At 39.6% G+C, this 27,399-nt stretch overlaps 2 protein-coding genes across 3 annotated transcripts in view; one reads left to right on the top strand and one right to left on the bottom strand.

Moving 5' to 3' along the window:
* The window catches only part of CA4 (carbonic anhydrase 4), an 18,694-nt gene extending 2,766 nt beyond the window's left edge, over nucleotides 1-15,928 (bottom strand). The window contains exons 1-7 of one of the 2 annotated variants that reach the window (XM_085302926.1): nucleotides 15,739-15,928; nucleotides 5,042-5,089; nucleotides 4,097-4,267; nucleotides 1,883-2,037; nucleotides 1,100-1,192; nucleotides 765-828; nucleotides 134-297 (exon numbers count right to left, since the gene is read on the bottom strand). In XM_085302926.1, coding sequence (XP_085159052.1) covers nucleotides 134-297; nucleotides 765-828; nucleotides 1,100-1,192; nucleotides 1,883-2,037; nucleotides 4,097-4,267; nucleotides 5,042-5,089; nucleotides 15,739-15,796 — 753 coding nt within the window. In that variant the 5' untranslated portion in view covers nucleotides 15,797-15,928. The remainder of the gene's footprint in view (nucleotides 1-133; nucleotides 298-764; nucleotides 829-1,099; nucleotides 1,193-1,882; nucleotides 2,038-4,096; nucleotides 4,268-5,041; nucleotides 5,090-15,738) is intronic. The other variant, XM_085302927.1, reaches the window with a different exon arrangement.
* Nucleotides 15,929-23,827: 7,899 nt separating this feature from the next.
* LOC146597017 (lysophosphatidic acid receptor 1-B-like) lies at nucleotides 23,828-24,796 on the top strand. Its single transcript, XM_085302953.1, has one exon. The coding sequence runs from the start codon at nucleotides 23,828-23,830 to the stop codon at nucleotides 24,794-24,796; it is 969 nt and encodes a 322-aa protein (XP_085159079.1).
* Nucleotides 24,797-27,399: the final 2,603 nt, after the last annotated feature.

Here is a 27,399-nt window from a genome sequence, read left to right as displayed (position 1 = left end):
TTTGTAATTAGGCTGAACGCAACAGAGCAGTGAGGAGGCAAACAATTCCGTATTAAATCATGGGAGTGAACAGGCAGTCAGAAGGGGCAAGATAACCATAAGCCAACCTTTCAGGATACTCTCTGCAAGGTACCTGAGCAAGGCTGAGCGCCACTGGCTTCTCAAACACAGTCCAGATGACATCCTCGTGGCAGTCCGGGGTGGTGAGGGACCCCGTATACCGGTAATATTTTGCCAGATCTTCTTCATGTGGGATAAGAGAGTCCAGTGGCAAAGGGTCCATCTGTCCTATTTCCCCTGGGCAAACAGCGCAGAAACATGGCTTTTAACAGGCACAGTGAGCAGGATTGTTCATGTTTGTCTTCACATGTAGCTGCTGCTAAAGGCTACCCAAAGTCTCAGACCCAGGCATGCTTCTCTGGGCTGCAACAACCATGGTGCGTTGCCTGAAAAGTCACTGACTGCCAGTTTGAGGAGCCCACAGAGCACAAATTATGCACACCTCTTGTGTTAAAAATCTGCATTTTTTTCTCACTTTGTTTCCTCCTGCAGAAGCAGAAATACCCATTTTGGTGCTTAGAGCTTTACTGGGAAATTTGGAAAACCAGATTTTTCTCCTGCCTGTGATACCCTGAGTTCCTGAACTAATCTTTATCCTTGGGCTCTGAGTCTCAAGTAACAATCTTAACTAAAATTGAACTACCTTGCAGCATATGTGCTCAAAATAAATATATGTTGCTCTTTGAGCAATCCAAATGTCTTACCTTTGTATTTAATATTGTCTAATTCATTTATTAGAGTTGCATAATTTTTATTTTCGTCTCCAACCTGAAATGGAAATATTTTGATTCCAAAACATGCATTTCCCAAAAACTGGTTACTTTAATAGTGAATAAAACAGAAATAAACCACAAAGTTAATAGAAAATAGCAAGCAAAATATAGTAAAGTGTTAAGTAACTAAGTGCTGGGATTGCACACCTGTAAAAGTCGGGGGGGGGTCAAGTTTTGGACTATTGTAATGTAGACACAGTCCAACCCCGAGCCAAATTGCTGGTACGTGCAGGTTTGAGACAGCAATTAAAAATTTGGCTACTTACCTTTATAAAGAATGCTAATACAGCCACACCATCCTCATTTTTCTTTGCTTCTGTTAGATCTGAAAGATCTTCTCTTATGTGGACAATATGAAGCTGCAACAGAACAGTTCAARGCCAATTATTTGCTCCTTTTCTGTACAGTTAGTTGATACAGCTATAGCCTGGCTGCTGCTCTGTGCCTGCGCCGCGGTGCAAACAGGGCTGCTTTTTTTGCTCTCAGGCCAGGGAAAAAACAGCTCAGGGCCCATGATCTGAGACAAGATCTGTGAAACAAATAGACTATAATTCGAAAATTCCCTCATCTAGAGCAGCTTCATTCCATACATCTCCCCACCACCTAAGTAAAATTGATGTGCTCTGTGTGTTGCTGCTACCCTCAATTTTCAGCGTCTACAATGTTGCTGTTGCTTTTTACTTCAGCACAAGTGACTTGCCTTGCCTTGAAGAGACTTTTTTTTTCCATTGCATACTCACTTTATAGTTGTAAGAAGTGTTCGAACAAGCAGTGTGAGAGGGTAATTGGAGTGTACAGACTTGGAAATATTTCTCTGCCTAAAGGTTAAACAAGCCCAAATTTGTTACATCTCCTGTGCCTTTGCTATATGTGAAACTCACAGGGTTTATTTCCTGTGATGTGACAGCAAGCAATGCATCTATAGTTCCTTATTTCTGCTACTGCAGTTTTATAAGGGAACTGGCCAGTGGTTTTCACGCAGTAGCACCATAAAAAGCTAGCCTTGCTTGCTATTAGCTGTACCCCATAGGCACCACCTATCCACCTACCTCCATAGCTGTTTTTTCCCCATCAATGCTGTGCTCCGACCCAGGCAGGTAGTGGATGGCTTGGACTCCCCAGTGAAAATGAAGTTCGATGGCCTTGTATTTTCTTCTCAGACCTCCGCCTCCAATTTTAGGAGATGTGCTAAATGTTGCTTTAACTGGAGAAAGCGAATAACTAGTTAAATAAATATATAAATATATAAATACATAAATATATATATATAATAGTTAAATTGTATATTAATGTTACTAGAGACTAGAGATGTATGTTCTTTAGGTTAAAAATTATTCCAAAATTGTGGTTCAGTTTTTCGTGCCAAGTGTTCCATCAGTTCAGCACTGGAGAATTTGACCTCTCACAAAATGCTTGTTGAGATTAATTTGAGATGAGCAATCTCCCTGCCCAMTTTGCAGCAATATGCATCCTCTGCCTAGGGCAGGGCACTGGGAGCATCCAGCCATTCCTGTTTGCACCCTGGATTTGTTTGGAGAGCTGGAGTGACTCACGGCCTCACTTGCTTGACTTCGGTTGGAGCTGTAAAGTGCATTTGATGATATTTGTTTCTTACTGTAAAACGGTGGAAAAGGGCAGAGTACTCGAGTACTCGTATGGCTTGTTCCTGGTGGGGGGGGGGAGGGTTTAAATAGGCTTTTATGATATCCCTTTGTTTATCTTTTGTAGCATCATCGGCTAGTTTTGAAGGAAAGAGGTTAACAGGCAATCCTTCCTTGACTGTGCTGAGAGCGGTCAGGAGTGTTTGCTGCTTTTACAGCCCCCAAGGCAGAGCTGCTGCGCCAGGCAGAAGGTCCAGTATTCCTTCCTCTTTCCTCTAGGAGAACACCCACCATCAAAACATGTGAATGCAGTCTTGAAAGTAAACTTGTTAACAGGTTATTTGGTTTTAGGCATCATTTTTGTTTCCTATTGAGTGCAATGTAATAATTATTTTGCACAGACGCGCTTAGTTAGTCCAAACTGTGAGCTAAGGGGTTAAGTTATTATATCTATATAATGTGATAATTGATTGTTAACAGCAAAACAGAATCTTCCAAAAGAAGATATTTTTCTAGTTATAACTTATGTTCRCTTCCTGTGTTTGAAGCATTTAGAATATATTTAAAAAATGGAATAATTAAGATTTCTACATTAAGCACAATATCTGTTTTCATTGAAAAGATTGTTTTAAGCGCTGGATTGAAGCCCCAGAGACTTCATTTTAGTTCCAAATTCCAGATGAACAGGGAACTTGTGTGAGTCATTTTAATAACTTTGTCTTTTTATGCTTTTTCAAGTCTGAAAAATGGATTAGTAATGTTTCTTTGGTTTTACGTATTCGGATTGAAAAACCTTTGKGACACTGACCTTTACTGCCTGCACATCACCTAATACAATGATATTCTAATCTCCTGGAGCGCTTCTAATTGCTGCTGTAATATAACAATAACAGTTCCAGCATTGTTCTCGTTGTACCACAGGAATTGGTTGCCTCCAGAAAAAAAGACATTTAAAAAGCCCAGACAAAAACCCTAATCCTTTCACATGCCTGGGGAAGATGAGAAATCTGACCAACCTTCATGAATATTAATTTTCACATAAAAGATATTTCTGTGAGCAGCAACTGTACTATGGAGCTTCTAGAATATCTTTCTGTAACTAGAAAGTCATTAACCTGCATATTAGTGAAAAATCAAAATATACACATAATACTGATGTTTTAAACTAGAATTGTATTATTCTCTCCAGCTGTAAAAATCTACCTACCTGTCTACCTACTTATCTTTACATTCTAATTCAGGAAAATATTTGACATTTGCAACTTCAAATTTCAGGGATCTGGCAGTCACAACAGCACATCTAGCATTTTTAGAATGCCAATAGTTAATTAAAAAAGAGTTCCGATKAATCTTTGTGAAGTAATTTAGCATAGCGTCATTGAAGCATCATTCCTGACGCTGCTCCCCAGACTTTGTGAAGGAAGCGCAAGCTCAGCAAYGAAGCACTCGGCAGACTCGATACAGCCCTGCGACCCCCCACGCTCGTGCTGCGCCAGCTCAGAGGCTGCTGTTTGGTGCAGAGCTTCCCTAGACATCTAGAGCTCCGCTTCTGCACGTGCCAGAACCAATTCTTGCTGGGAAGCTCAAGGAACAAGTTCAAGATCCAAAAATTAGGTAATTTCCACAAATAAACACCATGGTAGCACTTTTGACAGTACCTACCTGTATGTCCATTATTTTCTAGGTTCCATTTTGAAGACCCCTTGACACTGTATCCCTCAAAATTCAGTGGCTTCAGGCTGTAGTCATAAATTACATTTTTGGTGATAATATTGATAGGTGACTGTTTGTTTCCTTTGCAGGTGATGTTTACTGAATGCCATTTTCGAGGATCTATTTAAGGGAGAAAAATATGTTTTAAACTGTATATAAAGCCAAAACACCCTAACTGTCAATATGTTCTTGCTTTAGAAATTCGAGCCATTTTTGAAGGAGAGGTTTTTGTATGGTGGAATTAAGTAAAGGAAATTTCTTGGCGTTCCATTTTTTGTTTCATTTTAAAAATATTAATGATGTGCAGCAAGAACATTCTGTTAAGTTTAATAGGAAAAGATGTACATGCAAATAGCTGTAAAATAGAAAGTGAACTCTTGCCAAGATTGACTGGCTGACCATCAACTGTAGCAAAAAAAGAAGAGTGGTGCTCGGGGAGAAAAGCCTGAATCCAGCACAGTGGGCTTCCAGGGTGGCTGGGCTGGACGTAGTGAGGAGCAAGGGAGCAGGCCAAGTTGCTGCTCCTGTGGAAGTAAAACAGAGGTGCAGCCGTAGGTAARATATAAACCTATTCTTCATTAGAATAAACCTATATTCTTCATTAGTATTTAAATAGCTGACTGTACCCAAGTTGCTGAGATGAAGTTATTTTTATATTTGTAGCATCAGTCTTGATTGAAATACAATGACTAGCTAGGAAAAAAATAGGCATCTTCAAAATGTCTTTATCCCCTTCTTCAGGTGTCCTGTTTCTCACTTGCGTTTACACATAGCATGGTCATGCATTGTTGAAAGGTGGTGTGAATTTTTGCATTATTTTTATGAAGAGGCCCTCTGGAAAACAGAAGAGTCCAAACACTGACGTGATTAGAGAAATAAATTGTTTAGCAGTACCTTCACAGTTTGGCAGTTCGTACTTCTGTGACTGATAGCACCAGTGGCCTCCACATGCAAACAAACAACAAAATGCAACGGATCAGACACACGAAAGTAGACRAAAGAGAAATTGTACAAATTGCTTTAATATGTAAGCAATGGTGGCTGGTAAGAAGTGAGTTCTTCTGTTGTAAAGAGAGCTTATTGCTAAAGATTTCCTAGCAGTATAGAGCAGGCAATCATTTCTAATATTTTCTACCCTGCAGTAGGCAGCTCTGTCTTCTCTTTAGAGCTCTTCCCAGTCTTAATGAATCTGTTTACGCCTATTAATATTCCCCCCCAAAAACTGTCTAGCATGAAATACTACACTCTTGGAGGGGGAGGGGGGTTGCAATTCTAAAAAATTTATTTTTGAACTCTTGGCTTCAGCAACTTCTTGAGGCAACGATTCCACACTCTGAATACGTGAAATGTTAAAGGATATTTCTTTTTATCAGTTCTGTAATTACCATTCTTTAATTTCTTGGAAAATCACTTATGCAAAAAGTCTTACCTTATTTTGTTTCAGGAACCACTACAGACTATATGGTGCAATAAGGAGTTTTAGGAAATGATAAATTTAGTTTTCCATAAGACATGAAAAATCCTCATTATAATTCAGCTGAGATTCCACACACAGAGGTGGAGAATTTTTTATTAGAATATCTTAATCTGGCTTTTTCGGTTCAGAGGAAATGTGAAATTCAGGAAGAGAGCTGACTCAATTTAACTATGTGTTCATCCATGCAGGCRAGCAACCACTATCTTGTTTATAGCAGCATATTTCAAGGATAGTTTTATGACAGTAATAAAGCTGAAACAGAGTTTAACAAGGAATAGCTCTTTTGGCCTACTTAACCAGTGATCAATAAGAACACAAAGCCTCTGGGCATGGTAACCTATTGAAAATATAATCGCAATCAATATTATAGTTTGTTTGTCTAGGCTTAGGCATTGCAATAAATGGCTTATCAATTTTCAGAGACTGTAATGGAGTCCTGCATGTTATTAGATTACTTATTAACGTAATTTGTGACCTTTTATAACACTTCTGCTGAGGGTGTTTTTAACACCTAATCTTCTCGWCAGTAACACAGCAATACCATCTATTAAGCATTTAGAAAAATTCCTGAATAGAACCTTGATATAAAATGAGGCTAATCAGAATAACAAAGGGGGGAGGTGGATGAACATGTGCTAATGAATTTAATCTTTTTGAAAAAAAAAGGTAGTGCTTTTGTTCATCTCTGTTCCTCACAAAATTTTAATTTATGATGGATAAATAAAGTTGACTCACTTGCTAGTTCAGTAAATATTTAGTAATACTGTGAAGAAAACTGAACAAAGAACATTGTACATCTGTGTTGTAAAAACTGAAGCAATTTCTACATTGTTGTTCCATCACATTTTGTATTGTCTCCCAAAAATTGGTTTTGAGAAAATTTTATTTTTTGACACCCTATTAAACACATACAAAACTTAGCTTTAGAACCTGCAATTTCTAATACTAGTGGCTGTGTTTTGCACAGGACCGCATGTATTCAGTGGTGGCTGGACCTCCCAGGTTTATCCTCTCTGCTCCGAAACAATGGGATGGAAGTACGAAGCGCAGAATGGCACCAAGCACCTTTATCAACATGTTAATCAATAATGCCTAGCGAATATTCGGTAAGCTGATCTCCACAATGTTTCATATCTTTAATATGTGTCAGTGTTTGCACGACTGAATAACTGAAGAAGTATTTTTGGCATCTGCTGTAGCCCAGTTGTCAGCAAATGCTTTAAAAATGCTGTGAGCTGGAGGGAACTTTCTTTGCAAGTCATAGGGGCATGAACCTCCAGGGAAAAAGAATACAGACACAAATGCTTGATGGACATGGCCCGTATGCAGTGTGAGAGGATAGTCTCCTGCAAAGGTTTAGACTTAAGCTGTTGGGTGTGAGATGGACCCAAGAGGAAAGCTGCCAGGTGAGAAAGGAGGGCTGCTGAAGGTGTTCTGGCCTGTCTATTGTAACATCCTTGGGACAAGCTCTGCTCCTTGGGGTTTGTATAGTGCCTCAGACAATGGGTGCGTGATCGTGGCTTAGGCATCCAAGCGTTGCTGCAGTGCAAATGAAATTTCATGGTCAATATGAGTCACAATTAAGGGTAAATGTAGCAAGTGCCTTGTTTATCAGGCATCAGGCTGTGGAGCTTGTAAACTGTGACCAAAGAACCCAGGCAATCAACACAGAGCATGGGAAACACTGAGAAAATACAAATACCACCAAACTGCACTGTCAGTGTTCCTCATCCGGAGTGTCCGTATCAGAYGAGGGAAGTAGGAGTGGGTTATGAAGCCTTTCGTTGATGAGTCTGAGATCAACCCTTTTCAAACAGTGACTACATGTCATTACAAGGTGATAGATGTCTGGTAGGCTCTAGCAAATAAAATTGCAGGTTTCAATCCAATCTTAGCAGATGGACAAATGAGAACAGAAAAAATCTTTCAGCCTGCAGGGGAGAAAAGCTAAAGAGAAAAAAAGAATCCAGCCCTTTGGTGGGTACTATTGCTTTATAGCCAAGACTTATGAGGATTTTGCTCTGCTTCTCTTGAATGCAACTTAAGCTCAGTAATCAGCATCTAACTAATAAAGAATTAGTGGCTTTCTATCAAATAGTTATCACAGTTGTGGTTTAGGAAGTTGAATAGTATCAATGCAGTAGAACACGATATAAACTCAGTAATTCTTAAGAAAAGAAGGCCCGTAAAGCTGTTAAACCTTGAACAAGGAACTAATTAAACATTGTAGAATGGCTGAGCAAACAATGAATTAATGATTATTGTGAATAAGATTTTTTTTTGTAATGTATCTTTAGAGAATAGGATGTTTTGTGTAGGTACCACTCCAGAAAAAACAAAACCACCAAACTCTGCGTCACTTACCATCAGAATCTGCATCTGAATAATATTTCAGTTAGGTGTGATTCCTCCCTATGTATACAGACTTTGCATTTAAAATGGTCCTTCTCSTCCCTCTCCCCCAACTCCACCCTGCCAGGCTTAATTCCTGAACCAAGTGTAGGAAAGAAACAACTGATACTTGTCTTATCCAGTCAGTTGTCCGTGGTCTGAAGCATGATTATACCCTAGGGTATGTTGTCTAGTCTCGTTTTAATTGTCTCAGTGGCTCCTGCCACTTCCCTTAGGAGACTTTTACACAGTCTATTAGACTTCACTGTCAGGAAATGTTTCCTGTTTAATAGCTTACATTTTCCACTTGCTTATCTGCATCCCATCACTCCTAGAAATACCACTGAACCACCCTAAACAATCCCTTTCCCTCCCTGGTGTTTAGAGTATTCAAATAGTTCCTCCATAATCTGTAATTCCTGTTCTTGCTTCATCCATCTCTACTTTGTCTCATCTCATGACACTCTGCCCTTCACCTTTCCACTATTTCTATGTCAAAGTCTTTCCCCTCTTCCTCTGAAGCTCCATTCTTCACGAGATTGGCAGCACTGGGCAGATMCTGTCTGGTGTCCCTCAGACCCTGCTCTTCTTTTGCTCCAGCTTCAGCTCTGGCACTTTCTTGTTGTTCAGTGTATAATGGTTGCAACTAAAGGACAGATCATCTTCTCCATGGATGCCTTCTTGCTTCCTTCTGGAGGCAACTTGAGCATAGAGTGTAGCAGAAGAGAGGTGGCACGAAGGAGTAGGGATGAGGTGGAGGAGGGCCCCTGTCCTCCCTCCTCTCCTTCCAGGTGGGCACCAATGCCTGCCCCAAAGAGCTGCCAGGACAGGGCATCATGGCACCAGGGCTCCTGGGTTTGCTGCCATCAGTGAGAAAGGCAGAACTCTTCTCTGAAGAGTTGCTGTCTTGGCATCTTTCACGACTACTCAACTATGCTTACTTTATGTATTGTCTTACTCAGATCTAACCTAAATAATTTTTCTAATTCTTGTTGTTTATTGCAGTTTTGGAGGTGAAGTGAGAGAGAAGGCTATAGAGTCTCAATACGAAATACATGAAGATTTAAAAGCCACACAGTGACAGAGCATAGCTCACATGGATTGCCAAGTTCTATTTGTACTTACTGTCCAGCCCTTGCTTTTCAAGGCTTTTGTATTCTCCACTGCTTCTGCTCAGAAAAATGCGGCAATTTTCCCCCCTCTRTAGCTGAAGTGGTCACACTATTGTTGTAAAATCAGCTGCCCTGGAGGGCTTCAGAGCTTACTCCCATRGTTGTTAGTAGCTTGCTGGCACAAGTGAGTTAAGCTATGAGCACCTCCACTTTGCTCAGGACAGTATTAGATACTAGATATCAAAAAGCTCCTTCCCTTGTTGGCATTAAATAGAGATACTTGCATTGTTGTCACCCTTGGAAGTAATATAATTCAGTATACATATGAGGGCATCTGGACTTAAAATTACCATCTTATCAACCATATCTGACTCTTGCATTGTATTATGGATTCCTGACTTAAGTCACGATGCATCATATAATAGGTGTCACCTTGACTTCACAGTGTTTTAATTTAGACTAGCGCTTAACTGAGCTGAAGGCCTTCTCTTCCTTCACAAAGTTCAAGACAGTYAAATTTAGGGAGTCTCTTCTGGCAAGTAAGCAGGCCTACCACTTATCTCTGTTTCTTCCTTGTCAAACTTACAACTCGTTTCCTGACCAAAGCTGTTTCTTGGCACCAGAATAGCAACAAAACAATACAGTTACGTATTGTTTTCATTTCATTGTAAATATTTTCAATTGTTTTAGCTATCAAGCCCAGCTTGGAAACTTGAGGGAAAAATTCCTTCAGCTGAGAACTCCCTCTTCTGTTCACTGATGTGGCTCCACGGCACACAGCGCTTCTGGCTTGAAGCCAGGATCTTAGCAGGTCGCCAATGTGCTATTGTGTGACCTTGGAAAAGACCCTTAGACTCTTTGGACCATGGTCAGATTGCCTGAATTCCATATAAGTTCCCAAATCTACTTTGTCCTATTTGTTCCTCACTTACTGCCCTGCTTGGACTTCCCAAATGGTGATTTGGAAGCCCCTCAAGGCAGCAAGGCAGGCCTGGTCAGGCTGTTTGAGTGCTGCCCTTTGAATCTGTCCATTACTAAAGCAGTGTTTGTCCTTCTGCATGTCTGGAAAACTCTAAATTTCATATGTTGAGTGTTAGCTGGTTTTATTGAATATATTTAATCTCTTGAAGTGTGAATAATCTTTATGCTACTAACAGCCCGAAGTATTGAGACAGTAAAAATATCCTCTGTTGGTCTTTAGCTAAAATCCCTTCACTCTTTCGCTGACTGACTCCTTTGTTCGCCCCAGCAGGTCTCTGCTGTCACCCCGTGCCAGCTGCATCCCCTCTGACAGTCATTGTTTGCTGATACACACGACCAACCGTGCTCACGCCACCCTGCCGCGCTCTGGCAAGCTTGGGCTGCCTCGTATGTCATCACTCCCATTTCTGCTCTATCTTCCACCTGATTCAAATCCAGCAAGTAAGCCCGCARTGAGCCCTAGCATTGCACTGGAAGGAAGGTTGCTTTTCCAGGAAAACCCTCAATGCTAGTTGTGTATGCAATGTAGTCTTTATTTTGGTTTGTGTTGGGCTAGTTCTGTTCCTGATTTGCTTTGCACAACTTATTTTCTTTAGCACAAAAGGCTAAGCAACTTAACAGCAAGTGGAATCTAAATCTGTCTTTCTGTATCTGTCTGTCTGCTTATATATATATATATATGTATGCATGCATGCATGCAGATTTTTTAAGCATTACACCCCAGAAAATCCTGATCAACCACTTTCCACTTTGACAGGTAAAAATCAGTTCCACAGTTTAGCTGTAGATCTGTGTACCTCTAACCATGGAAAAGCAAACATTAGTGATCATTCATCTCTCCTACTGTCATTTACTAGGAAATTCTGTTTTTCACAGTGTAATACATCTGCATGCATGTACATTCCAGTCCATTAGATAGAATTATCCTTGAAGATAAAGTTTGTTACTATAGCGAAGCATTACAAGGAGCGACAGCAGATCTAAGCGCTGCATTTGTAATTTGCAAATGTGTACATAAGCCACGTGTATAGTGAGGTTGGAGCCTGTCACACAGTATGAGCTAAAGGACGAATCACATCTCTAAAGAGACTGGGAGGATTCTGCATTTGCTCTATAAATATTTGCAGAGTTCTTCCTTTGTGTCTGAGAGTGAGGAGAATGTCTTCAGTTGTATCTGCGATACTGTTGTAGCCTCTGTCATAACTGTCATGGTAAATCCACTGTATCAAAGGAGGAATCACAGAATTACAGMATGGTTGAGGTCAGCAGGGACTTCTGGCTATTATCTAGTCCAACCCCCCTGCTCAAGCAAGGTCACCTAGAGCACATTGCCCAGGATCACATCCAGGCGGGGAAGCTGGCTTTGAACAAGAAATGGGTGTCTAGGACAAGGTGATTTGCTTCTGTGGAGTGATTTGCTTTGCTTTCTTTACAACAGAGGCAGTGTCAAAAAAATCTGAGAAATCCCCTTTTTTGTTGTTGTTGCTGTCTTTTAGAATTAATTAGACCAAAAATACTTTACCCTCTTTTTTTCCATTCTTTTATGTCTGATCTCATGCCTAGAAATGTGAAGGAGAACCTAAGAACAGGCYATTAGATAAGTTGTGCCCCTGAATGACAAAGCATATCCTGCAAAACATGAGCAGRGGAGAAAAGTCTGTGTGCCTGGAGCCAGCTAGCCAAGGAATTGGCCCTTGCAGCACACCTCCAAGACCCGGAGATTTGTGATGGTTATTTGGACAGCATAGAGAAAGATGTCTCACAGCAGCGCCTTTCTCTGAAAATGCTTTTCTGCCTCCAGTTTTCAAAATCTAAAGGTAAGAGCTCTGAGCAGCCGTGACTCCAGTTTTTTTATGTCACAGTGCGTAACTTATGGTTTTATGCAGCACATAAAAGATATTCTAATTCTTATGCTGGTACCTTTTTGCTGTAGGAGAAAGGAGATAATCTATAAGCTGAAGCAATGTCATTACTTCAATACAAACTCATACCTGGGTATGGCCAGGTGCTAGAGCTGGATGAGGCAATGCAGCAACTGGAGGTTACAGCAAGGTGTGACTGCAGAACAGAGCACATGCTCTTGAATAACATCACCCAGACTCACATGAGGAGTATCTAGGCATTTCTCTGCTGACAAAAATTTATCTATTTGTGCAATGCAGATGTATCTGGACGCCATGCCTCGCTGGCTATAGAAATGCAAAAAGTTAARAACATTTCAAAGTTTATTCCATGTATGTCTCTAACACTGTCTGCAACTACCTGTCAGGAGTCTTCTAGTAATACACAATGTTGTTTCTTTGCCTGCTGGGCTGATTTCACCTCCTCACCCCTCAAAAATGCATAGAAATAGGCTCTTACAGCCAACTGAAGGTAAATAGCCATTCTTTGTCTCCACTGTCTTGTCTATTGCTCTACCGTAAGTGCTTTTTTTGTCTTTCAATTAATTTTGGTGTCAAAGAGAAAATGAGAATGAACTTGTTACAATGCCCTACATGTGTGTGCCTTTATCATAAGCTGTGAAAGAAGTGAATGTGCTCCGTAATGACAGAATCTGCATCTTCAGGCATCCTGGTCAAGAAGTCTGTGTCCATCCTTCTCTCTCACCCATGAGCCCCCTGCAAGTGTAAGCCAATACAGATAGATATATATGGATAATCATAGGCTGACTAAGATAAGGCTTTAAAACTATTTTGCCAACCTGAGTGATTACCAGGAAGAAAGGGAAGGAAGTCCTAAGCAAAGTAGCCTGCCTAACGATCATAATTTGAGATCAAAAGTCTGTCTATACTGGGATAATCAAGTTAACTACCTTGAGATAATGTCAGTGATATCTTATCAGTTGAATTTATTCCTGTGCTGGATTAGGTGGGTGGAGACAGGACAGTTCAAATTTTTTCTCTCCTAAAGCAGCTGTGCATTACTGCTTTTACCATGTATTCTAGGTCTTATAATGCAATTCTTGCTCTCCTTTCTTAAACATCTAAAGATGCAGCTTTTCATTCCAGTGTGTACCTTAGTAACCTCATTCTGCTTTTGCCAACTTCAAAATGGATTTGGAATATTACTGTAAGTATGCGTGCAGACTATGCTATTAGAACTGGAAACAGAAGTTAAAGCATCTTACTGCTTCTATATCCTTTTCCTCTGGAATCTCTTTTTATGCTGCTCATAGAGATATCRGGTATATTCTGTATTTTAATGGCCCTGAGGAAATGTGAGACCAAGAATTAATGCTGATGATGTCAGTACCAGCAGAGTTATGTAAATTTTATGTTTGTGCAATTTAAAAGTACATAGGTAAACACATAGAAAACAAAAAGAATCATTCTATTACGTATCAGTCTTTTGGAGCACCAGCACATGGGCTGTGGCAGAATGTCTTCTCATGGTTGAGTCCTGGTCTGTGATAAAGARAAAGGCTAAAACATGCCAGGGTTTCCTCCATTCCTCTTAAAAGAAAATTATTTTTCATAAAACACTTGGTGCTTGTTGTAACCCCACTACAAAACATCTAAATGGAAGCATAGAATTGTCCTCTACAACTATTGTGCTCTGTATGGCTCTACACTGAATTTGCCATTAACATAAATTCTTTCTCAAAAGGTTTGGAATATTCCTGTTGGAGCTTCCCAGCCACATCCACATTTTGTCTCACTTCTGCTTGTCTGATAATTGTAACTGAGGATTATTGATCTCTAGAAGAAGCCAAGCACACCTTCTAAGGTGCATCAGTACTACAATTAATGGAATATGCTGTGCTGAGACCCATAAGGTGAGTGGATGAGATGATGGACAGGGATTCAAGACAAACGGCTTCTCTTCTTGGCTTTAGCCAGCTGGCTGGTCTGTGAGTGGGTTGTTCCACTTGCATGCAACCTCAGTTTCCCCATCTGTAGAATATGGATAATGAAGCTTGCTTCCTTTACTAAGCCCTTTAAGGACTAYTAATTAAAAAAATATAATAAAAATAAAATAAACCAGGTCAGTGCTGAAAGCAACTTGAAAGATTAGAAGTAATTCACATTGACTATTTAAGTGTGATGGAGCTACCCAGAGTACGAAATTAGCCATAGTGCAGCTATGTTAAATGAGTTGGTTAGTAGATAACACTCAAGCAAGTTCTTAAAAGCAGTAAGATATAGATGAAGTTCAACGAAAACTTCCTTTTCTTTTTGCAGATACCTTCCAAATATAACATTAAAAAAAAAGGGCTGATACTCAAAATTTAAGGTTTCCTGAAACATCTAGTCTTTAACTTTAGCAAAATGTTGTTTGCCTCTGCACTAAGGGAAGAAAGTAGAAATAAACACGGTTGCAAAAAGGGGGGGGGTCAACAAAAAATAAGCTTTCCTTGTATTACTTCCTTTTGTTGAAGCACTAATTATTAATGCTAAGCTAATAAAGCCTATATGGTTTTCTAAACGGTCTCCTAAGATCCTGTAAGAGAGCAATWAATTTAGCAGAGTGTTAATTATTTGGTGATCAATTTATATCCAGCAAGCTACAGTTGCCGTAGACTTTGGAAGAGCAAAGGTTCCTTAGGTTTCTATGTTCCTATACTGCACGTGAGAAGCCTTAGGAGACAGAATACCTGTAAAACACAGACTACAGAGGTGGAAAAGTATTTGAACTGTAAGGTATGGATCTGGAARAGGCAACTTACTAAGTCACGGGTATGGAGAACTAATTAAGAACAAAGAAATAAAATGTGGGAGACACMCCCATTTTCCCCATATTCCTGTTGTGCTCCTTAAGATACTCTRTAGGCACCTTAGACCTCTGTTACTTTAAATTTGGCAAGTGAATCTTGACCTGCTTTAAAACCTTGTCCCTTTAATAGGCTCTTGGTGCAGTGCTTCCCTCTGATACATCAGATAATATTGTGTATCTCCTTTTTTTTTTCCCTTAATGCAGTCTATTCTATTTTAGTACAAACAATAGACCCTTCATTACTACTTATGGACTGTAATGTTTATTTTTAATGTTGAGACTGTCTGCTGATATTTACATAGAAAAGGATTTTTTTTCAATGTTATAGTATTTCTGATATAATAGAAACATAAAAAGCTTTCTACATTTTTCAATACTAATTATAGATTGCTATTTAATCTAGTCATCGTAAGYGCATAGTGCACTTAGGTACAGAATGTAAAAATAGATGGGTCTGCTGGGCTAATGCAGCAAAAGACACATTGTACTTTCTCTCAGTTGGCAAGCATAGGAATTTCATTCTATATCATGAAGGACAAAGCAATATGAGTAGAAAAATAAAACAAGCTATCTGAAGTCTTAAGAACATTATAGACAAAGAAATTGCTTTGCATGCTTTTTGAATTTACATATATAATCATAGAGATCAAGCAAACCCCAGTAATGTTTCCTAGATGAGGGAAAAAAATAGAATCTCTAAAGCTGAAAACCAAAAATCAAAAAATCTCATACATTCGTGAAAGAAGCCTACATTTGATAATTTTCCACAAATGATATAAAACAGAAATAAGTAAAACATATTCTCCATTTGCCATACAGAAGAACTGGAGAGAATGTACTGTATGCACTGGTACTCAAAAATAATAAATAAGAGTAACCTTGTTACAGGGGGTTAGGAGGAACAGGCAAGGACTTACCTAGTGCCTCAGTCTTGAGAATATGCAGAGAGAGCAGGACAAGGAACAGCAATTCCATTATCTATTTTAAATAGGCTCAGTGTTGAAACCAGAATTGATTAGACTCCTTAGTATGTGATCATATTTCTGCTCTGAGTTTTATACTGGAGTAAGTAGCCCTGGACAGACCTGAAAGCCATAGTCAGGAAGGTGAACTCCTCCCCTTTGTAATTTCTCCAGATGTACCCTACTCCTAATTTGCCTAAATTTATTCATTTCCCCCAAATGAATGCCAAGAGGAATAAGATTTTCTAGCACTGAACAAGTGTCCTGCAGTGAATAACTGATACTTTACAAGCTAGGCACATGTTAACTTATTACTAAAATGCCACATTTTTATTTACTGGTAGCATTTTATCTGATAGCCCACATGAATTTCAAATTAACTGCGAATGTTTGCATTAAGGTCATTGTTTTGTTTAAAAACACAGACACATGCACACACGCACTCTCCAGATTGCTACTCAGACCTAGAAAAGATTTGTGAGACTGAAAAATGGGATTTCTGTATGCAGTAACAGGAACAGTTTGAGTGGTGTTCCTGGCAATTCACTCATATATGACTTTGCATTTAGTGAATTAACTAAGAGCACACCTTTTTTTGACAATCCTTTTTAACTTTCCTGATTCTGATACTGTAGTATAAGACAGAGATTTTTTTTTTTTTAAAAAAAACTGTCCCATTTGCTTTCCTATCTGAGCACTTTAACTCCTTGTGCCCGATCTGGTGACAATCAGGCTTTATGTTCCACAAACAAAGGTGTGTGCAGAAAAGAGCAATGCTACTTTTTGCTGTAGAGTCTTGGTTATACRTATGTTTTCTACTTTTCATTTAGAGCTAGATTTCAAAATCCAGTTCAGGAGGAGAACKAAAGTGGGAGTGCAATTTGCTCGCCCCCTCCATCCACTGCCTCTTTAATCAGGGAGGGCAGCCCACACCGTGGTTTGAGTGCATAGAAGACAGCAGGATGCTTGACCTACTCCTCCGTCAGAGGTGCAGAGGCAGTGAGGTGGCTGATGCTGGCTGCCAGCAGGCAGCAAGCTCAGGCATCCTGCAAGCAGAGGGCTGAATGGAGAGGAGGAAAAAAAAAAAAGAAAGAAAAGAAAAGAAAGAAAAAAAAAAGTCAAGGAAGTACTTTTTGCATGTACCAGCTTCTTGCGTGTACTGGGTGTCCAGGTGAAGAGCTCCAGATAGCTATTTTGCTGCCTACGGTAGGGACATATGGAATCAGGACTAGCAATAACAATGGGAAATCTGACAGCTGACTTATGACCAGGCCCTTTATTCATAAAAAGGATGGCTATAAATAGCATTCCCACAGAGAAGATTTGTTGGGTAGTGTTTTTCCATCCTGGATTAGGTAGATTAAAATATGAAAAGACAATAATTTACCTAGCACATGGTGCGAAGCTGAATAGTTGCTGCAAGGACAAAAACAATAAGGGATTTTGTTGCATTTTTGAACTTCCTGGTTTGGCAGTCTCTGTGGAGCTATGTCCACAAGGTGTACACTGAGCACGTAGAAAGAAACTTGGGCAGGGAATGTGTCAGTGTCAGGTGGTATTAGCCTTCAAGGGTATACATGTGACATTTATTCTTGGAGGTTTTTTTGTTTGTTTGTTTTGGGTTTTTTTTTTTCCTTTTCAGGGGATGGTCTTCAGTGGGGGGTGAGCCGAAGTTCTTTAAAATTTTCTCACTTAACTTCTGTTTTGTTCTTTGAAAGCTGAAAGCCTGCTAGAAACCCTCCATTTAGGAATAAAATATCTGAAGGTTAGAAATTTTTGCCTTGAAATTCAGGATTCCTTCTTTTCCTTTTTGTCCTTTTGTAAGCCTCCCAACCTGTCATTATTTAAGTGACAGTAATTTGCATTGTAGCCACGTGAAAAAACTAACAGTCTCTATTTGCGCTAGATACTGCATGCAAGACACAGTCTAAGACATCTCTTTTCCTTATGAAGTTTGTAATCCAAATAGGCAGGACAGACATCAGGTGATGTCCATTCTTTAGCTAAATAAAGTTACCTGACAGGTGCTTAGGTACCAGCTCTCAGTGACATCTTTGTACCTACGAATATTTTTTGGAAGGGATTGCAGTGTACTTTGGTTTTACCTTGGAGCTTTTGTATTTTTAACCCAAATACATGTCASGATCTGAGTTGGAGAGTCTTCTGCAGATTCTTAAACTCAAAGTTATTTTTTTCTGATGTAATGATTGCAGTTGTGTCTGTAACTACAGCATAGGGAAGAATGAGTGGGAATATCAAGAGTGGTGGAAGAGGCACTTGCTGTGTTGTAACTTTCTTTACYAGGGCTCCCTAACTGCTGAGCAGGAGACCTGGAATTTCATGGGTAGGAGCTGCTGTAGAACCCAAGACATTAAGGCTTCATGTTGTGAACAAAAAGTGCAAGTTGGCCATGATTCTGCCACGAAGCCTGTTGTGTTGTTAGGCGATCTTGTTCTAATACTAAGCCCTTTTTAATGAGGTACTTAGAAACATTTGGGGTGGCCCCTTATTTGGTCTTCTGTTTGTTTGATGCATTAATGTTTTACTATCAGCTTTAGGCTGTACCTGAGGATTTGATCCTGTACGATGAGATGCCATTGCTAATTAAACTGAATTAAACCTTCCCTCTTTTTCCTACTATTTCTGAGGTAAGAAAGACACTATTTTTTATGTGAGCGAGTAGTCCTCTTCTAGTGAGTGATAAAATACTAGCACTGTACAACTCAGCTTTTGGTCTGATTATGAATACATATTTTGAAGGATGTGTGTCTCTAATCTGTATGCTTAGCTCTGTGTGTTTATAGCCTGTCTAGTTGCTTTGCCCAGTTCTGAAGCACACACATTTTTGATGATAGCTTTCCTGTAACAGAAGTCCACAGTGTTCCTCTGTAGTTGTTTAGTTCAGAAGGAAGATGTTCTTTGTGTGGGCCAATTCATGTCTGAAGGACTAAGAAGCATTCTGGCTTTTTTACAAGTAAATTATTGGTAGAAAGTTTTGCATATTGTGTAATGCTCGTTGCAGATATTTTTCAATTTTCTCTCCTTTTAGATAACATAATACAAGTTCTTCAATTGTTAAAATAACAGCTCTGGCATCTCAGAGAAGTTTTCACGCTCTGTACAGATGGGGAGAAATCCTGGTTTGTAGGGGCATCCTTGCATCAGGGTGTCCTTGCCATTATTCTGTAGCTTGTAATTAGTGTGGAAACAGCAGTCTGAGACATTCAAGCCTGATGATCATTTTGCCTTTATGGTGCTGGTGAGGGCCATGATAGCATGGTGGGGACATCAGATAACTGCAAACCTGTGACGAAAATATTCCTCAAAGAGTGTGGGTGGAGGAAGAGCAGAGAGCTTTCTGTTTTGAAAACATCCCTGAAAAATTCTTGGAAGGAGATCATACATCCCATTTCTGTCTTCTTCTCCAAAGAGGAAGACTTTAATCCACATTAATTAAAACATAATTTTGATAAATAGACTCCTTATTTGTATTATTTCCTTTCCTGAATGTTTCTTATTTGCGGGCCTCATGATGCTGATTGAAAGACTGGGCAGATGGATATTCTTAAGGCCATGCTGAAGGTCATGGCAAGCAAACATTAATCTTCCTCAATACTTAGCAAACTTGCACATAATTTGTCATTTTTTTGAGTCAGATTGTGTGTTRTCTGCAGCTTGATAAAGTGCATATTTAGTTAGAATGCAGGGACAATTGAGGAAAAGTCTAACTGTTGCATTTCACAGCAAACAAGGTCTTGTGCTTCAAGCATGGAAGTAAGAATCTAACACGAATTCTGGTTTCTTTCCTGCCACAGTGTGTCTGAAGAGTAAAATCAGTTACCCTTCCAGTGCTCTCTTTTTCTCATATGTATAGTGTATGTATACAACTTTGAGAATAAAACTGGATCATCTGTGGCTCGGCTGTGCTACAGAGTTAGCATCATCTTTATACAGATGCATCATTTTCCCCTGTAGCTTTGGGAATAACTTGAGATTTTTTTGGATGCATTATCAGCATAGAGGACATAAGGAATTGCTATTGCACCACACTAAGGTAAAAGTGTATGCTGTCCAAGGGTTACTGCACAGAATGAAGAGTCTCAGCTCCTGGACATAATTTCCTGTTTTGAAATCCACTTTGGCGTGTCACAGCTGGGGCCTGTTATTGTGAGAGCTGCTAAACACTTGTGATTMCTGCTGAATTCTGAGAGCTGCAGGTATGCAGCATTCCTGAAAATGCAAGGTGAATTGTGTTAAGTTCAATTCTCAAGAACAGCCACTTGAAATGATGATCATTAAAATTCAGCCTAAAGTCACTTTATATCGCTTTCTCAGTCTGCTCAACCAGTTTAGTGATTATTGTCTTCTCCACAAGGGTAAACTGGGGAGTATTAATACTAAACTCCAAGATTCTATGACAAAAGGAGGTGTAGACRGGAAAAGTATTTTATTGCTGAGAAACTGTTTACACAAAATAAAGTAATGCTGTCTCTCACTTAAGACAGATACCAAAACAATAGCAATTTGGACAGTCAGACAGGACAGTCAGACAAAGAAATATAAAAATAATTGTAGTACCGGAAAAGGAGTGTAGAGGATGAAATCTAGATTAATATCAATCAAAGACTTCCCAACAGCAAGGTACAGCCAGTGCTTAAAGTGTTAGCCTGAGATATAAGAGATTAGATTTAGTTCCCTTCTGTACCAGACTTCTATGGGACCTTAAGCAAATTGTTCGATTGCTCTTTTCCCATTTGTAACACGTAGATAACACTCCTTCCTCACAGGTGTGCTGTGAACATAARTACAAGAAAGATTGTGAGGTTCGAAGATTATGTGATGATAAGAATCATTTTGCATTAAGATTGTTACATGAACAGATTTGACAAAGGAGTAGCTGTCTGTCTCCTRCATTGATGACATAGTTTCAAACCACTTTTCATCTCTCTTTTCGAGACCTYCAAACTTTCTTATAGAGGGTTAGAAAGTACAAACCTGTTTTTAGTGTATTGAAGCATACTAAAGAAGCAGTTTCCAAAATTATATTGATGTCCCCTTTAATCTAGGGTCATTTTGATWATTTTTATGCCATTGTATTAAGGAATTAAGATTACAAAGTTTTTTTATGAATAACTATTTATATGACTTGATATTATTTTCAAATTACAGAAATTTCAAATAGCATTTTCAGGAACATCTAGGGCACTTTGAAGCCCAAGCTGAGATATAATCCTTAAGTAACTAGAGTGCTTTTAAAAATTTTGTACTTTGTGAATAAGCTGCTGTTCATCATGGCCTCAGCCTCTCTCTCAGTTCACAGAACCATAGAAAACATAATTGGAAGAGATGAAGAGAGCATGTGGTTTGGTCCTGTGTTGCTCCTGGCAGATGATGTTTATGTTGTGTGTTACCTGCTGAAATGCTGTTACTAACATGAGGCGCTGACTTGTGGTGCCGGCAAGGAGAAGGCAACAGAAATAGTAGAGTCCTTGTTCAGCAGGAACCTTCCACCAAATGTGTGGCTGACGAGCCTGTATGAGGTAAAGAATGTTTTATTGGTCATAATTTGAGCATAATAGCTTGTAAGATATTAATAAATCAGCAAAGTTGGTTAATCAGTTCTTAGTACTTATTTCTATATAAACTGTTTTGCACTTCCTTTTTTATGGCCATCCAAAATATCTATTACTTGTATAAATTATTTCTAGTATACAATAATTGCATACTACTGGCTACACGTTAACCCACATATGCTTTCATAAACCTCAACTTTAATAAAAAAAATACAGAAGTTCCTTGTAAGCCTAACTTTAGCACAGATTTCATATATTGTAAATTCTGGCAGAGCTATCATAATTCACAGATTTACAGCTTTTCAGAGCTGTAATTTTTGCTACAATGATGTGTAGCACTGTATGTAGAACAGTACCAAATAGTCACTACAGCATCAAGTTCATATATTTAGCTGAGCTACTGTTGTGATACATGTCTTTACCTGTATAATTTTGCTACATGAAAACTTGCAAAAACTGGTTCCTCAGTTGCAGATGCCAGGTAGCAGTGAGAGCACCTTGGCGAGGTCTCTCTATGAGCTTTAGAGTAAGATGTGGGATCACATAGAGAAGATGCAGCATTAAAAAAAAAAAAAAAAAAAAAAAAAAAAAAAAAGCTGCTGCTTAAGAGTAGAAGGAGTATCCATGTTCATGTTTCTATTCGGATGTACGGCTCACTCTAATTGTTACAGTTTTTAAAAAGCTCAATTTTTCCCGCTGTATATGGCTGTATATGTTTTCTTTTCAGATGTATAGTTCGCTACAGCAGCGCCCTCTGCTGATAGACATTAAATGTACGTCTGAAAAGCTTTTTTAATAAACAGTCTCCAGTATTTTAAACCCAGTTTTCAAAAGTTATTTACCTTTAAAAATACAGAGGAAGAAAAGATGTAACGGTAACGGTATTACGTTGCTTTATTAGTGTAGAAGTTATACATTAACTTAAACCCCCTAATTTATCCTATAATGAACGTATGAGTAGAGGCAACTGTCATTTTCTGGTTATGTTCTCATCCAAGAATTAGGAAAACAAAACGGCGCTTTTAAAACTACTTAGGCAGCCTAAGTCTCCACTCCAATTAATCTGCTAAAGAGCTGAGTTACTCTCCTGCATCTGTTTGTTTGAAAATTAAGCTAATTCATCTTCTCCTACATACMCGCCCGCGCGTGTGTAAATAGCTTATAGAGCATCAGTGGAGGTATTTCTGATTTACACAAGAGAAAGACCGAATGTGCAATTTTAGGTATAATCTGACAACTTCTGAACTGAGAGTGCCCCAAAGCACAAGGGTATCAGTGCTGGCAGACCGCTTCACCTTCCCGCAGTCCCACTGCAGTACAGGGTTAGCTCGCAAGTTTGGGGGCTGTTGTGTAGCTACGATCCAGATGTGTTTTAAAAAAAAACAGCCACAGGTACTCATATCAATTTGTAATTGTAAGCAAGAGACRGTGAACAACTAGGTCATTAGTTCTGTTATCTTTAAGTTAAGACTTAAAATTGTTCTTTATGTGATTATTAAGCACATATAAAATTGGAAAGGCTGTACTAAAAGGGATTTCCATTGTTTCACACAGCAACATTTCTAAGAAGGAAATACAAGATGCATGGCTTTGGGAGTGTCTGAAAGAAATAAGAAAGGTGTAGCCTAATGRCAACGTTTTTGCCCACTGCCCTGTCCAGTCTAGACAGAGGTGACAAGGGGGATAARATTGGAGGCCTTTAAACTCCAGAAACAGAAACAGAAAGACTGTGCATTTTGGCGGACAGTGAGTTGACATCTTTTATTCTTAAAGATACTGAATACAAAGAGTTGAGGAAGGTTACAATTCTCATCAAGCTCTTAAATATATACTTGGCCTTGAGCACTTTAGGAACTCCACTGAAGTCACTAGAGTCATTCTGAATTGAGTACATACTTTGCACCTAGTCCTTCACTGAACTGGGGTCCGGGTTAGTGAGACAAAAGTACTTTTCTTCTTCGGTTCTATCAGTCACGTACTCCCCCTTGACCTTCCTGCAAAATTGCTGTTCTCCATTTTCTGACTCTTTAATGTCTTTTATTAGTTTCCATCTAATGTACCCGTGACTTACAGACAAATTCACATTCATTCCCTTTTTGAATATCATCAAGGTCTTTCTAACTACTGATGCAGTCATCTGTCTTCACAAGAGCTGGCAAAATTTTGCTGTTGATAAAGGTTACTTTAAGCAGATCAATTGTACAGCATTAAGTACATTTTCCACTGTTGGCTATCCTAGCAACTTAAGAGAAATTTGCTGTGCCCTGAGTTGGTAACCCAAATATTTAAACACAAGTGGTTAAAGTTTAATCTGCTGTKATGATGATGATGTGGCAATAGAAGCTGCATTTCAAGATTCATTTTTTTACTGGAGAACAAGGTGGCAGTAATGCGGCTGTAGTACGGTCTCGTACAGAATACGGAATGCGTAAAGCAGGCTTTGTTAATGGTTTGAAGTAGGATTTTCCACCATGAATGGATATCCAAATTGCTCCATTAACTATACTAAAATCTGGAGTTCACAGTTAGTACTTGCACTGGGCATCCCTCAACTGACTATTAACATAATATCCGTGATCTTCAACTGCACCGTTATCTTCACAATAATGGCTACCAAGGATCTGCATAAGCCTATTCTTGTACTCTTCTTCAATTTGGCTTTTTCTGATCTCTTCACCAGCTCTTCCGGCTTCTGGATTTCAGTGCTGTTCATCACCAACCCTGACAGTACAATCTTTGGATCCAAGGATATGCTTGCACCTTATGCCTTTTATACTATATCTATTTTATCTACCATCTATAACTTGGTAAGCATTGGAATTGAGCGCTACCTGGCCGTAGCTGAAAGCATCAGGACAAGATTCAGGGTTTCTAGAAAGCATTCTCTAGCTGCTGTTTTAATTAACTGGGCCCTTGCTTTCTTTTTCGGCTGCTTGCCATTGATGGGATGGAACTGCTTGCATAGGGAAAATAATCTCTCTGTCCTCTACAGTCCATTTTGTGTTGACTATCTCATCTTCATCACCATTCCCAATTGTGTGGTGGCCTTTATTGTACCTTTGTTCACCTACCTCAGCATCATTATCATCTTGAGGAAAAGAAAGTTGAAAATGAAAGCATGTGGACAAGCTACTGGCACCTACAAATCAGCTGAGATTCAGGTTGCCAGAACTAGCATTTTTATTTGGCTCCTGGCATTGGTCTCCTATGCTCCTTTTTTTGCAGGAGTCCTATTTGATGCAACCAACCATCAGTGCCCCCTTGATCTCTACCCAAGTGCCTACATCTTTCGAAATTGTACAGCTGTGTTGGTAACCATGAACTGTTTGGGAAACCCCATAATATATACACTGAAGACCAAAGAACTGGGGGCTAAACTCAAGGCTCTGAAGTGCCCTTCTGGCAACCGCATCCATGTCTGCACTGTTAAGAGTATCTAGCAGTGACAGCAGTTGTGTAAGGGCTGCCCGTTTACTTATGCGATACCTTCATGGAGATACCTGACAATATTTTCATGGAGATACCTGAAATAACACCCTTGTTCCTTGTCCCACTGGCTGCAGGCCCTATTCCTGTGAGGCACCCAGTGGAGCACAGCTCCGGACTCTGTGGGCACACGTACCAGAGCTGGGAACAGCTGGATAAGGCAGCCTGGCAAGCGAGTTGGGCAAAAGGCTCTTTCCTGACCTGTATCAGTGGCTTTTCTGATCTTTGAATGTTGGCTGAATTTGTTTAAATACTACCCCTGAGCACAGCAGTTTTTCTTCTTTAACCCACCTGGTGGATGGGCCTGATTTATCTATCCTTTAAATGGAAGCAGGAGATTTATTTTGCTTTGAGATAAAAATAAATCCACTAGTGATGTTTACTTTGTATTTGGAAATATGCCTCTGCTGAGCTTGCTTTGCTACTAATACTTAAATCTTTTTGCTTTTTGGGGGGCAGGGGGGATTTTTAAAATGTTCTTGAAGATGCTTTATGTTAAATTGCAAGAAAATTTTTGGTAGTATGGGAATTATGTTTTTTTTTTTATTTACAAGCAGTAAAATTATAGGGTTTTTTAATGCTTGATCAGTTTTTATATTAACTTTATATTACTCAGTGCTGTTTTACTGTTAGAATTTTAACTGAAGTATGTCGTTGGATTATGTGTTTTTGTGAAGTACCTGTGACTATCCTTTTCATATTTCTGCTTATAAACAAAAGCACATGTGAATCTGTAGCTTTTGAAATTTGAACTGCAAATTTAAAAGAAAACGCCATTTGAGTTTTCTATTATCAAAATGACAGTGCAGTTTCCTATACAAAGCGAAACAAAATAAAAATTTGAAGAACAGTTATTTTGTAAAAGGAAAAGGTCTCACCCCCTCCCTCTCCAAAAAAGAAAAGTACTGGCTACTGAATAATTTGTATATCATATTCCAGTAGAAATGGATGCTTATTTTTCTAAGGGGGATACTGTCTAGAAGAATCTCAATGTTTAAATTTCTTATCTCTGCACTTGCACGGTTCCAAATGTGTAAGTTTTGATTGAATAGACCTTGGTGATAGTAGCTTAATGATGCTGTAAGGTATGCTCAAGTATTATTCAATAGTATCACGTTAATGTGATAATATGTACCATACAATCCAAGCAACATCAGCCCTTGAAATACAAGTTGAGTTTTCAGTGATTATTTCCAGTGTAATTGTTTTGTTGTCATTGTTTTAGCATTTAAAAAGGCTTCAGTGAAGTAAAAACAAAATCTCATTAATCTGTTCTTGAGAGAATATAAGAACATTTCATAAAAGAAGTGGGTTCACCTGTTAATGTAACAAATAAGTAAATTTCATTACGTTTACAAATCAGATGCTTAGTATTTTATGTTTATTACCATGAAAAAAAGTCTTTTGTGCTACTTTACCTTGGAGGATTCTGGGAGATTTTTTTTTTGGGGGGGGGGTCTGAACTAAAATTAAGATACTTCATTTAAGGAAATGAATGGTGCTATGTGATACGTAATTAAAATGAATTATTTAAACAGATAATGTAACTCACACAAGATAAATCTGGCCCATTTCTTTCTTCTAAGCACTATTCCTGTAACTGTTACCTTGACCAACACCACCCTAAAAAAATGATTAGCTTAAAACTAAACATCTGTCTCTAATTGTATTTCAACCTAAACGTAAAAACAGGAGATTAAAACAGAATTTACCAAAGTGCAGATGATAAAGATCATCCTGGAGGGGGTATTAGGTATATTTCTATTCACATCCATATTGACATTGGCAAGGTAATATGTAACAACCAGGCCATTTAACATACCACTGTCTTATTACGGTGACTGTAATGTTAAAAACAAGATAACAGTTGGAATCCATCCATAAATCCTTAAAGAGGAAATAATCCCTGRCTGATCAGTTCTCAGATAAACCTCGGGCCTCTTCTCTCACCACCAGTCAGGGCTGGTCCTGTCCCTGCTGACAGCAACAGCTGTGGAAGCAGCACTGAAGGGGAGCGGATCCGGCTCTCCTTCAGTGGGCGTGCGTGAGTCTCACCCACAGAGGCTATTGCCATCCCTGGGCCTTAACTGTTTAGCTTATGTGTCTGGGAGGTGACGGTTCCTTACGTTGGGCTCCTGCGACGTTACGCGGTGAGGTTTCGCTGCGGACGCGGGTGCTGGGAGGGTGCGTGGCGCAGCAGCCGGGCTGCAGCAAGCCCGCCACAAGGTAACCCATGTTTATGGTGCCACAAATTAAAAGAAGTATGTAGCGTGCAGCCACTACGCAAAGGACAGCTGGAAGCGCGTTAGCCGTTAAGAAGACTTCTCCTTCGTGTCTACGCATCTTCTCCTTCGGCCTCTCGCCGCGCTGGCGCCGGGGAGGCGGGCGGGGCGCGAYTGCTCAACATGGCGCCCTGCGGCGAGGCCGCCCAGCGGCTGCTCGATGCCGCCTCCTCGGCGGTGGATTAGCGCGCCTGGGTGGAGGCGCTGGGCGCTGGGCTGGCCGCGCCTGGCGCGGACGGCGGGCGCCATGCGGGCGGCGCGGCGGTGCGGCGTGT

This window comes from Rhea americana, unplaced genomic scaffold (genome assembly GCF_003343005.1).
Source record: "Rhea americana isolate MKP2758 unplaced genomic scaffold, rheAme1 scaffold_194, whole genome shotgun sequence".
Taxonomy (NCBI): domain Eukaryota; kingdom Metazoa; phylum Chordata; class Aves; order Rheiformes; family Rheidae; genus Rhea; species Rhea americana.
This window is presented reverse-complemented; position numbering and strand designations above follow the sequence as displayed.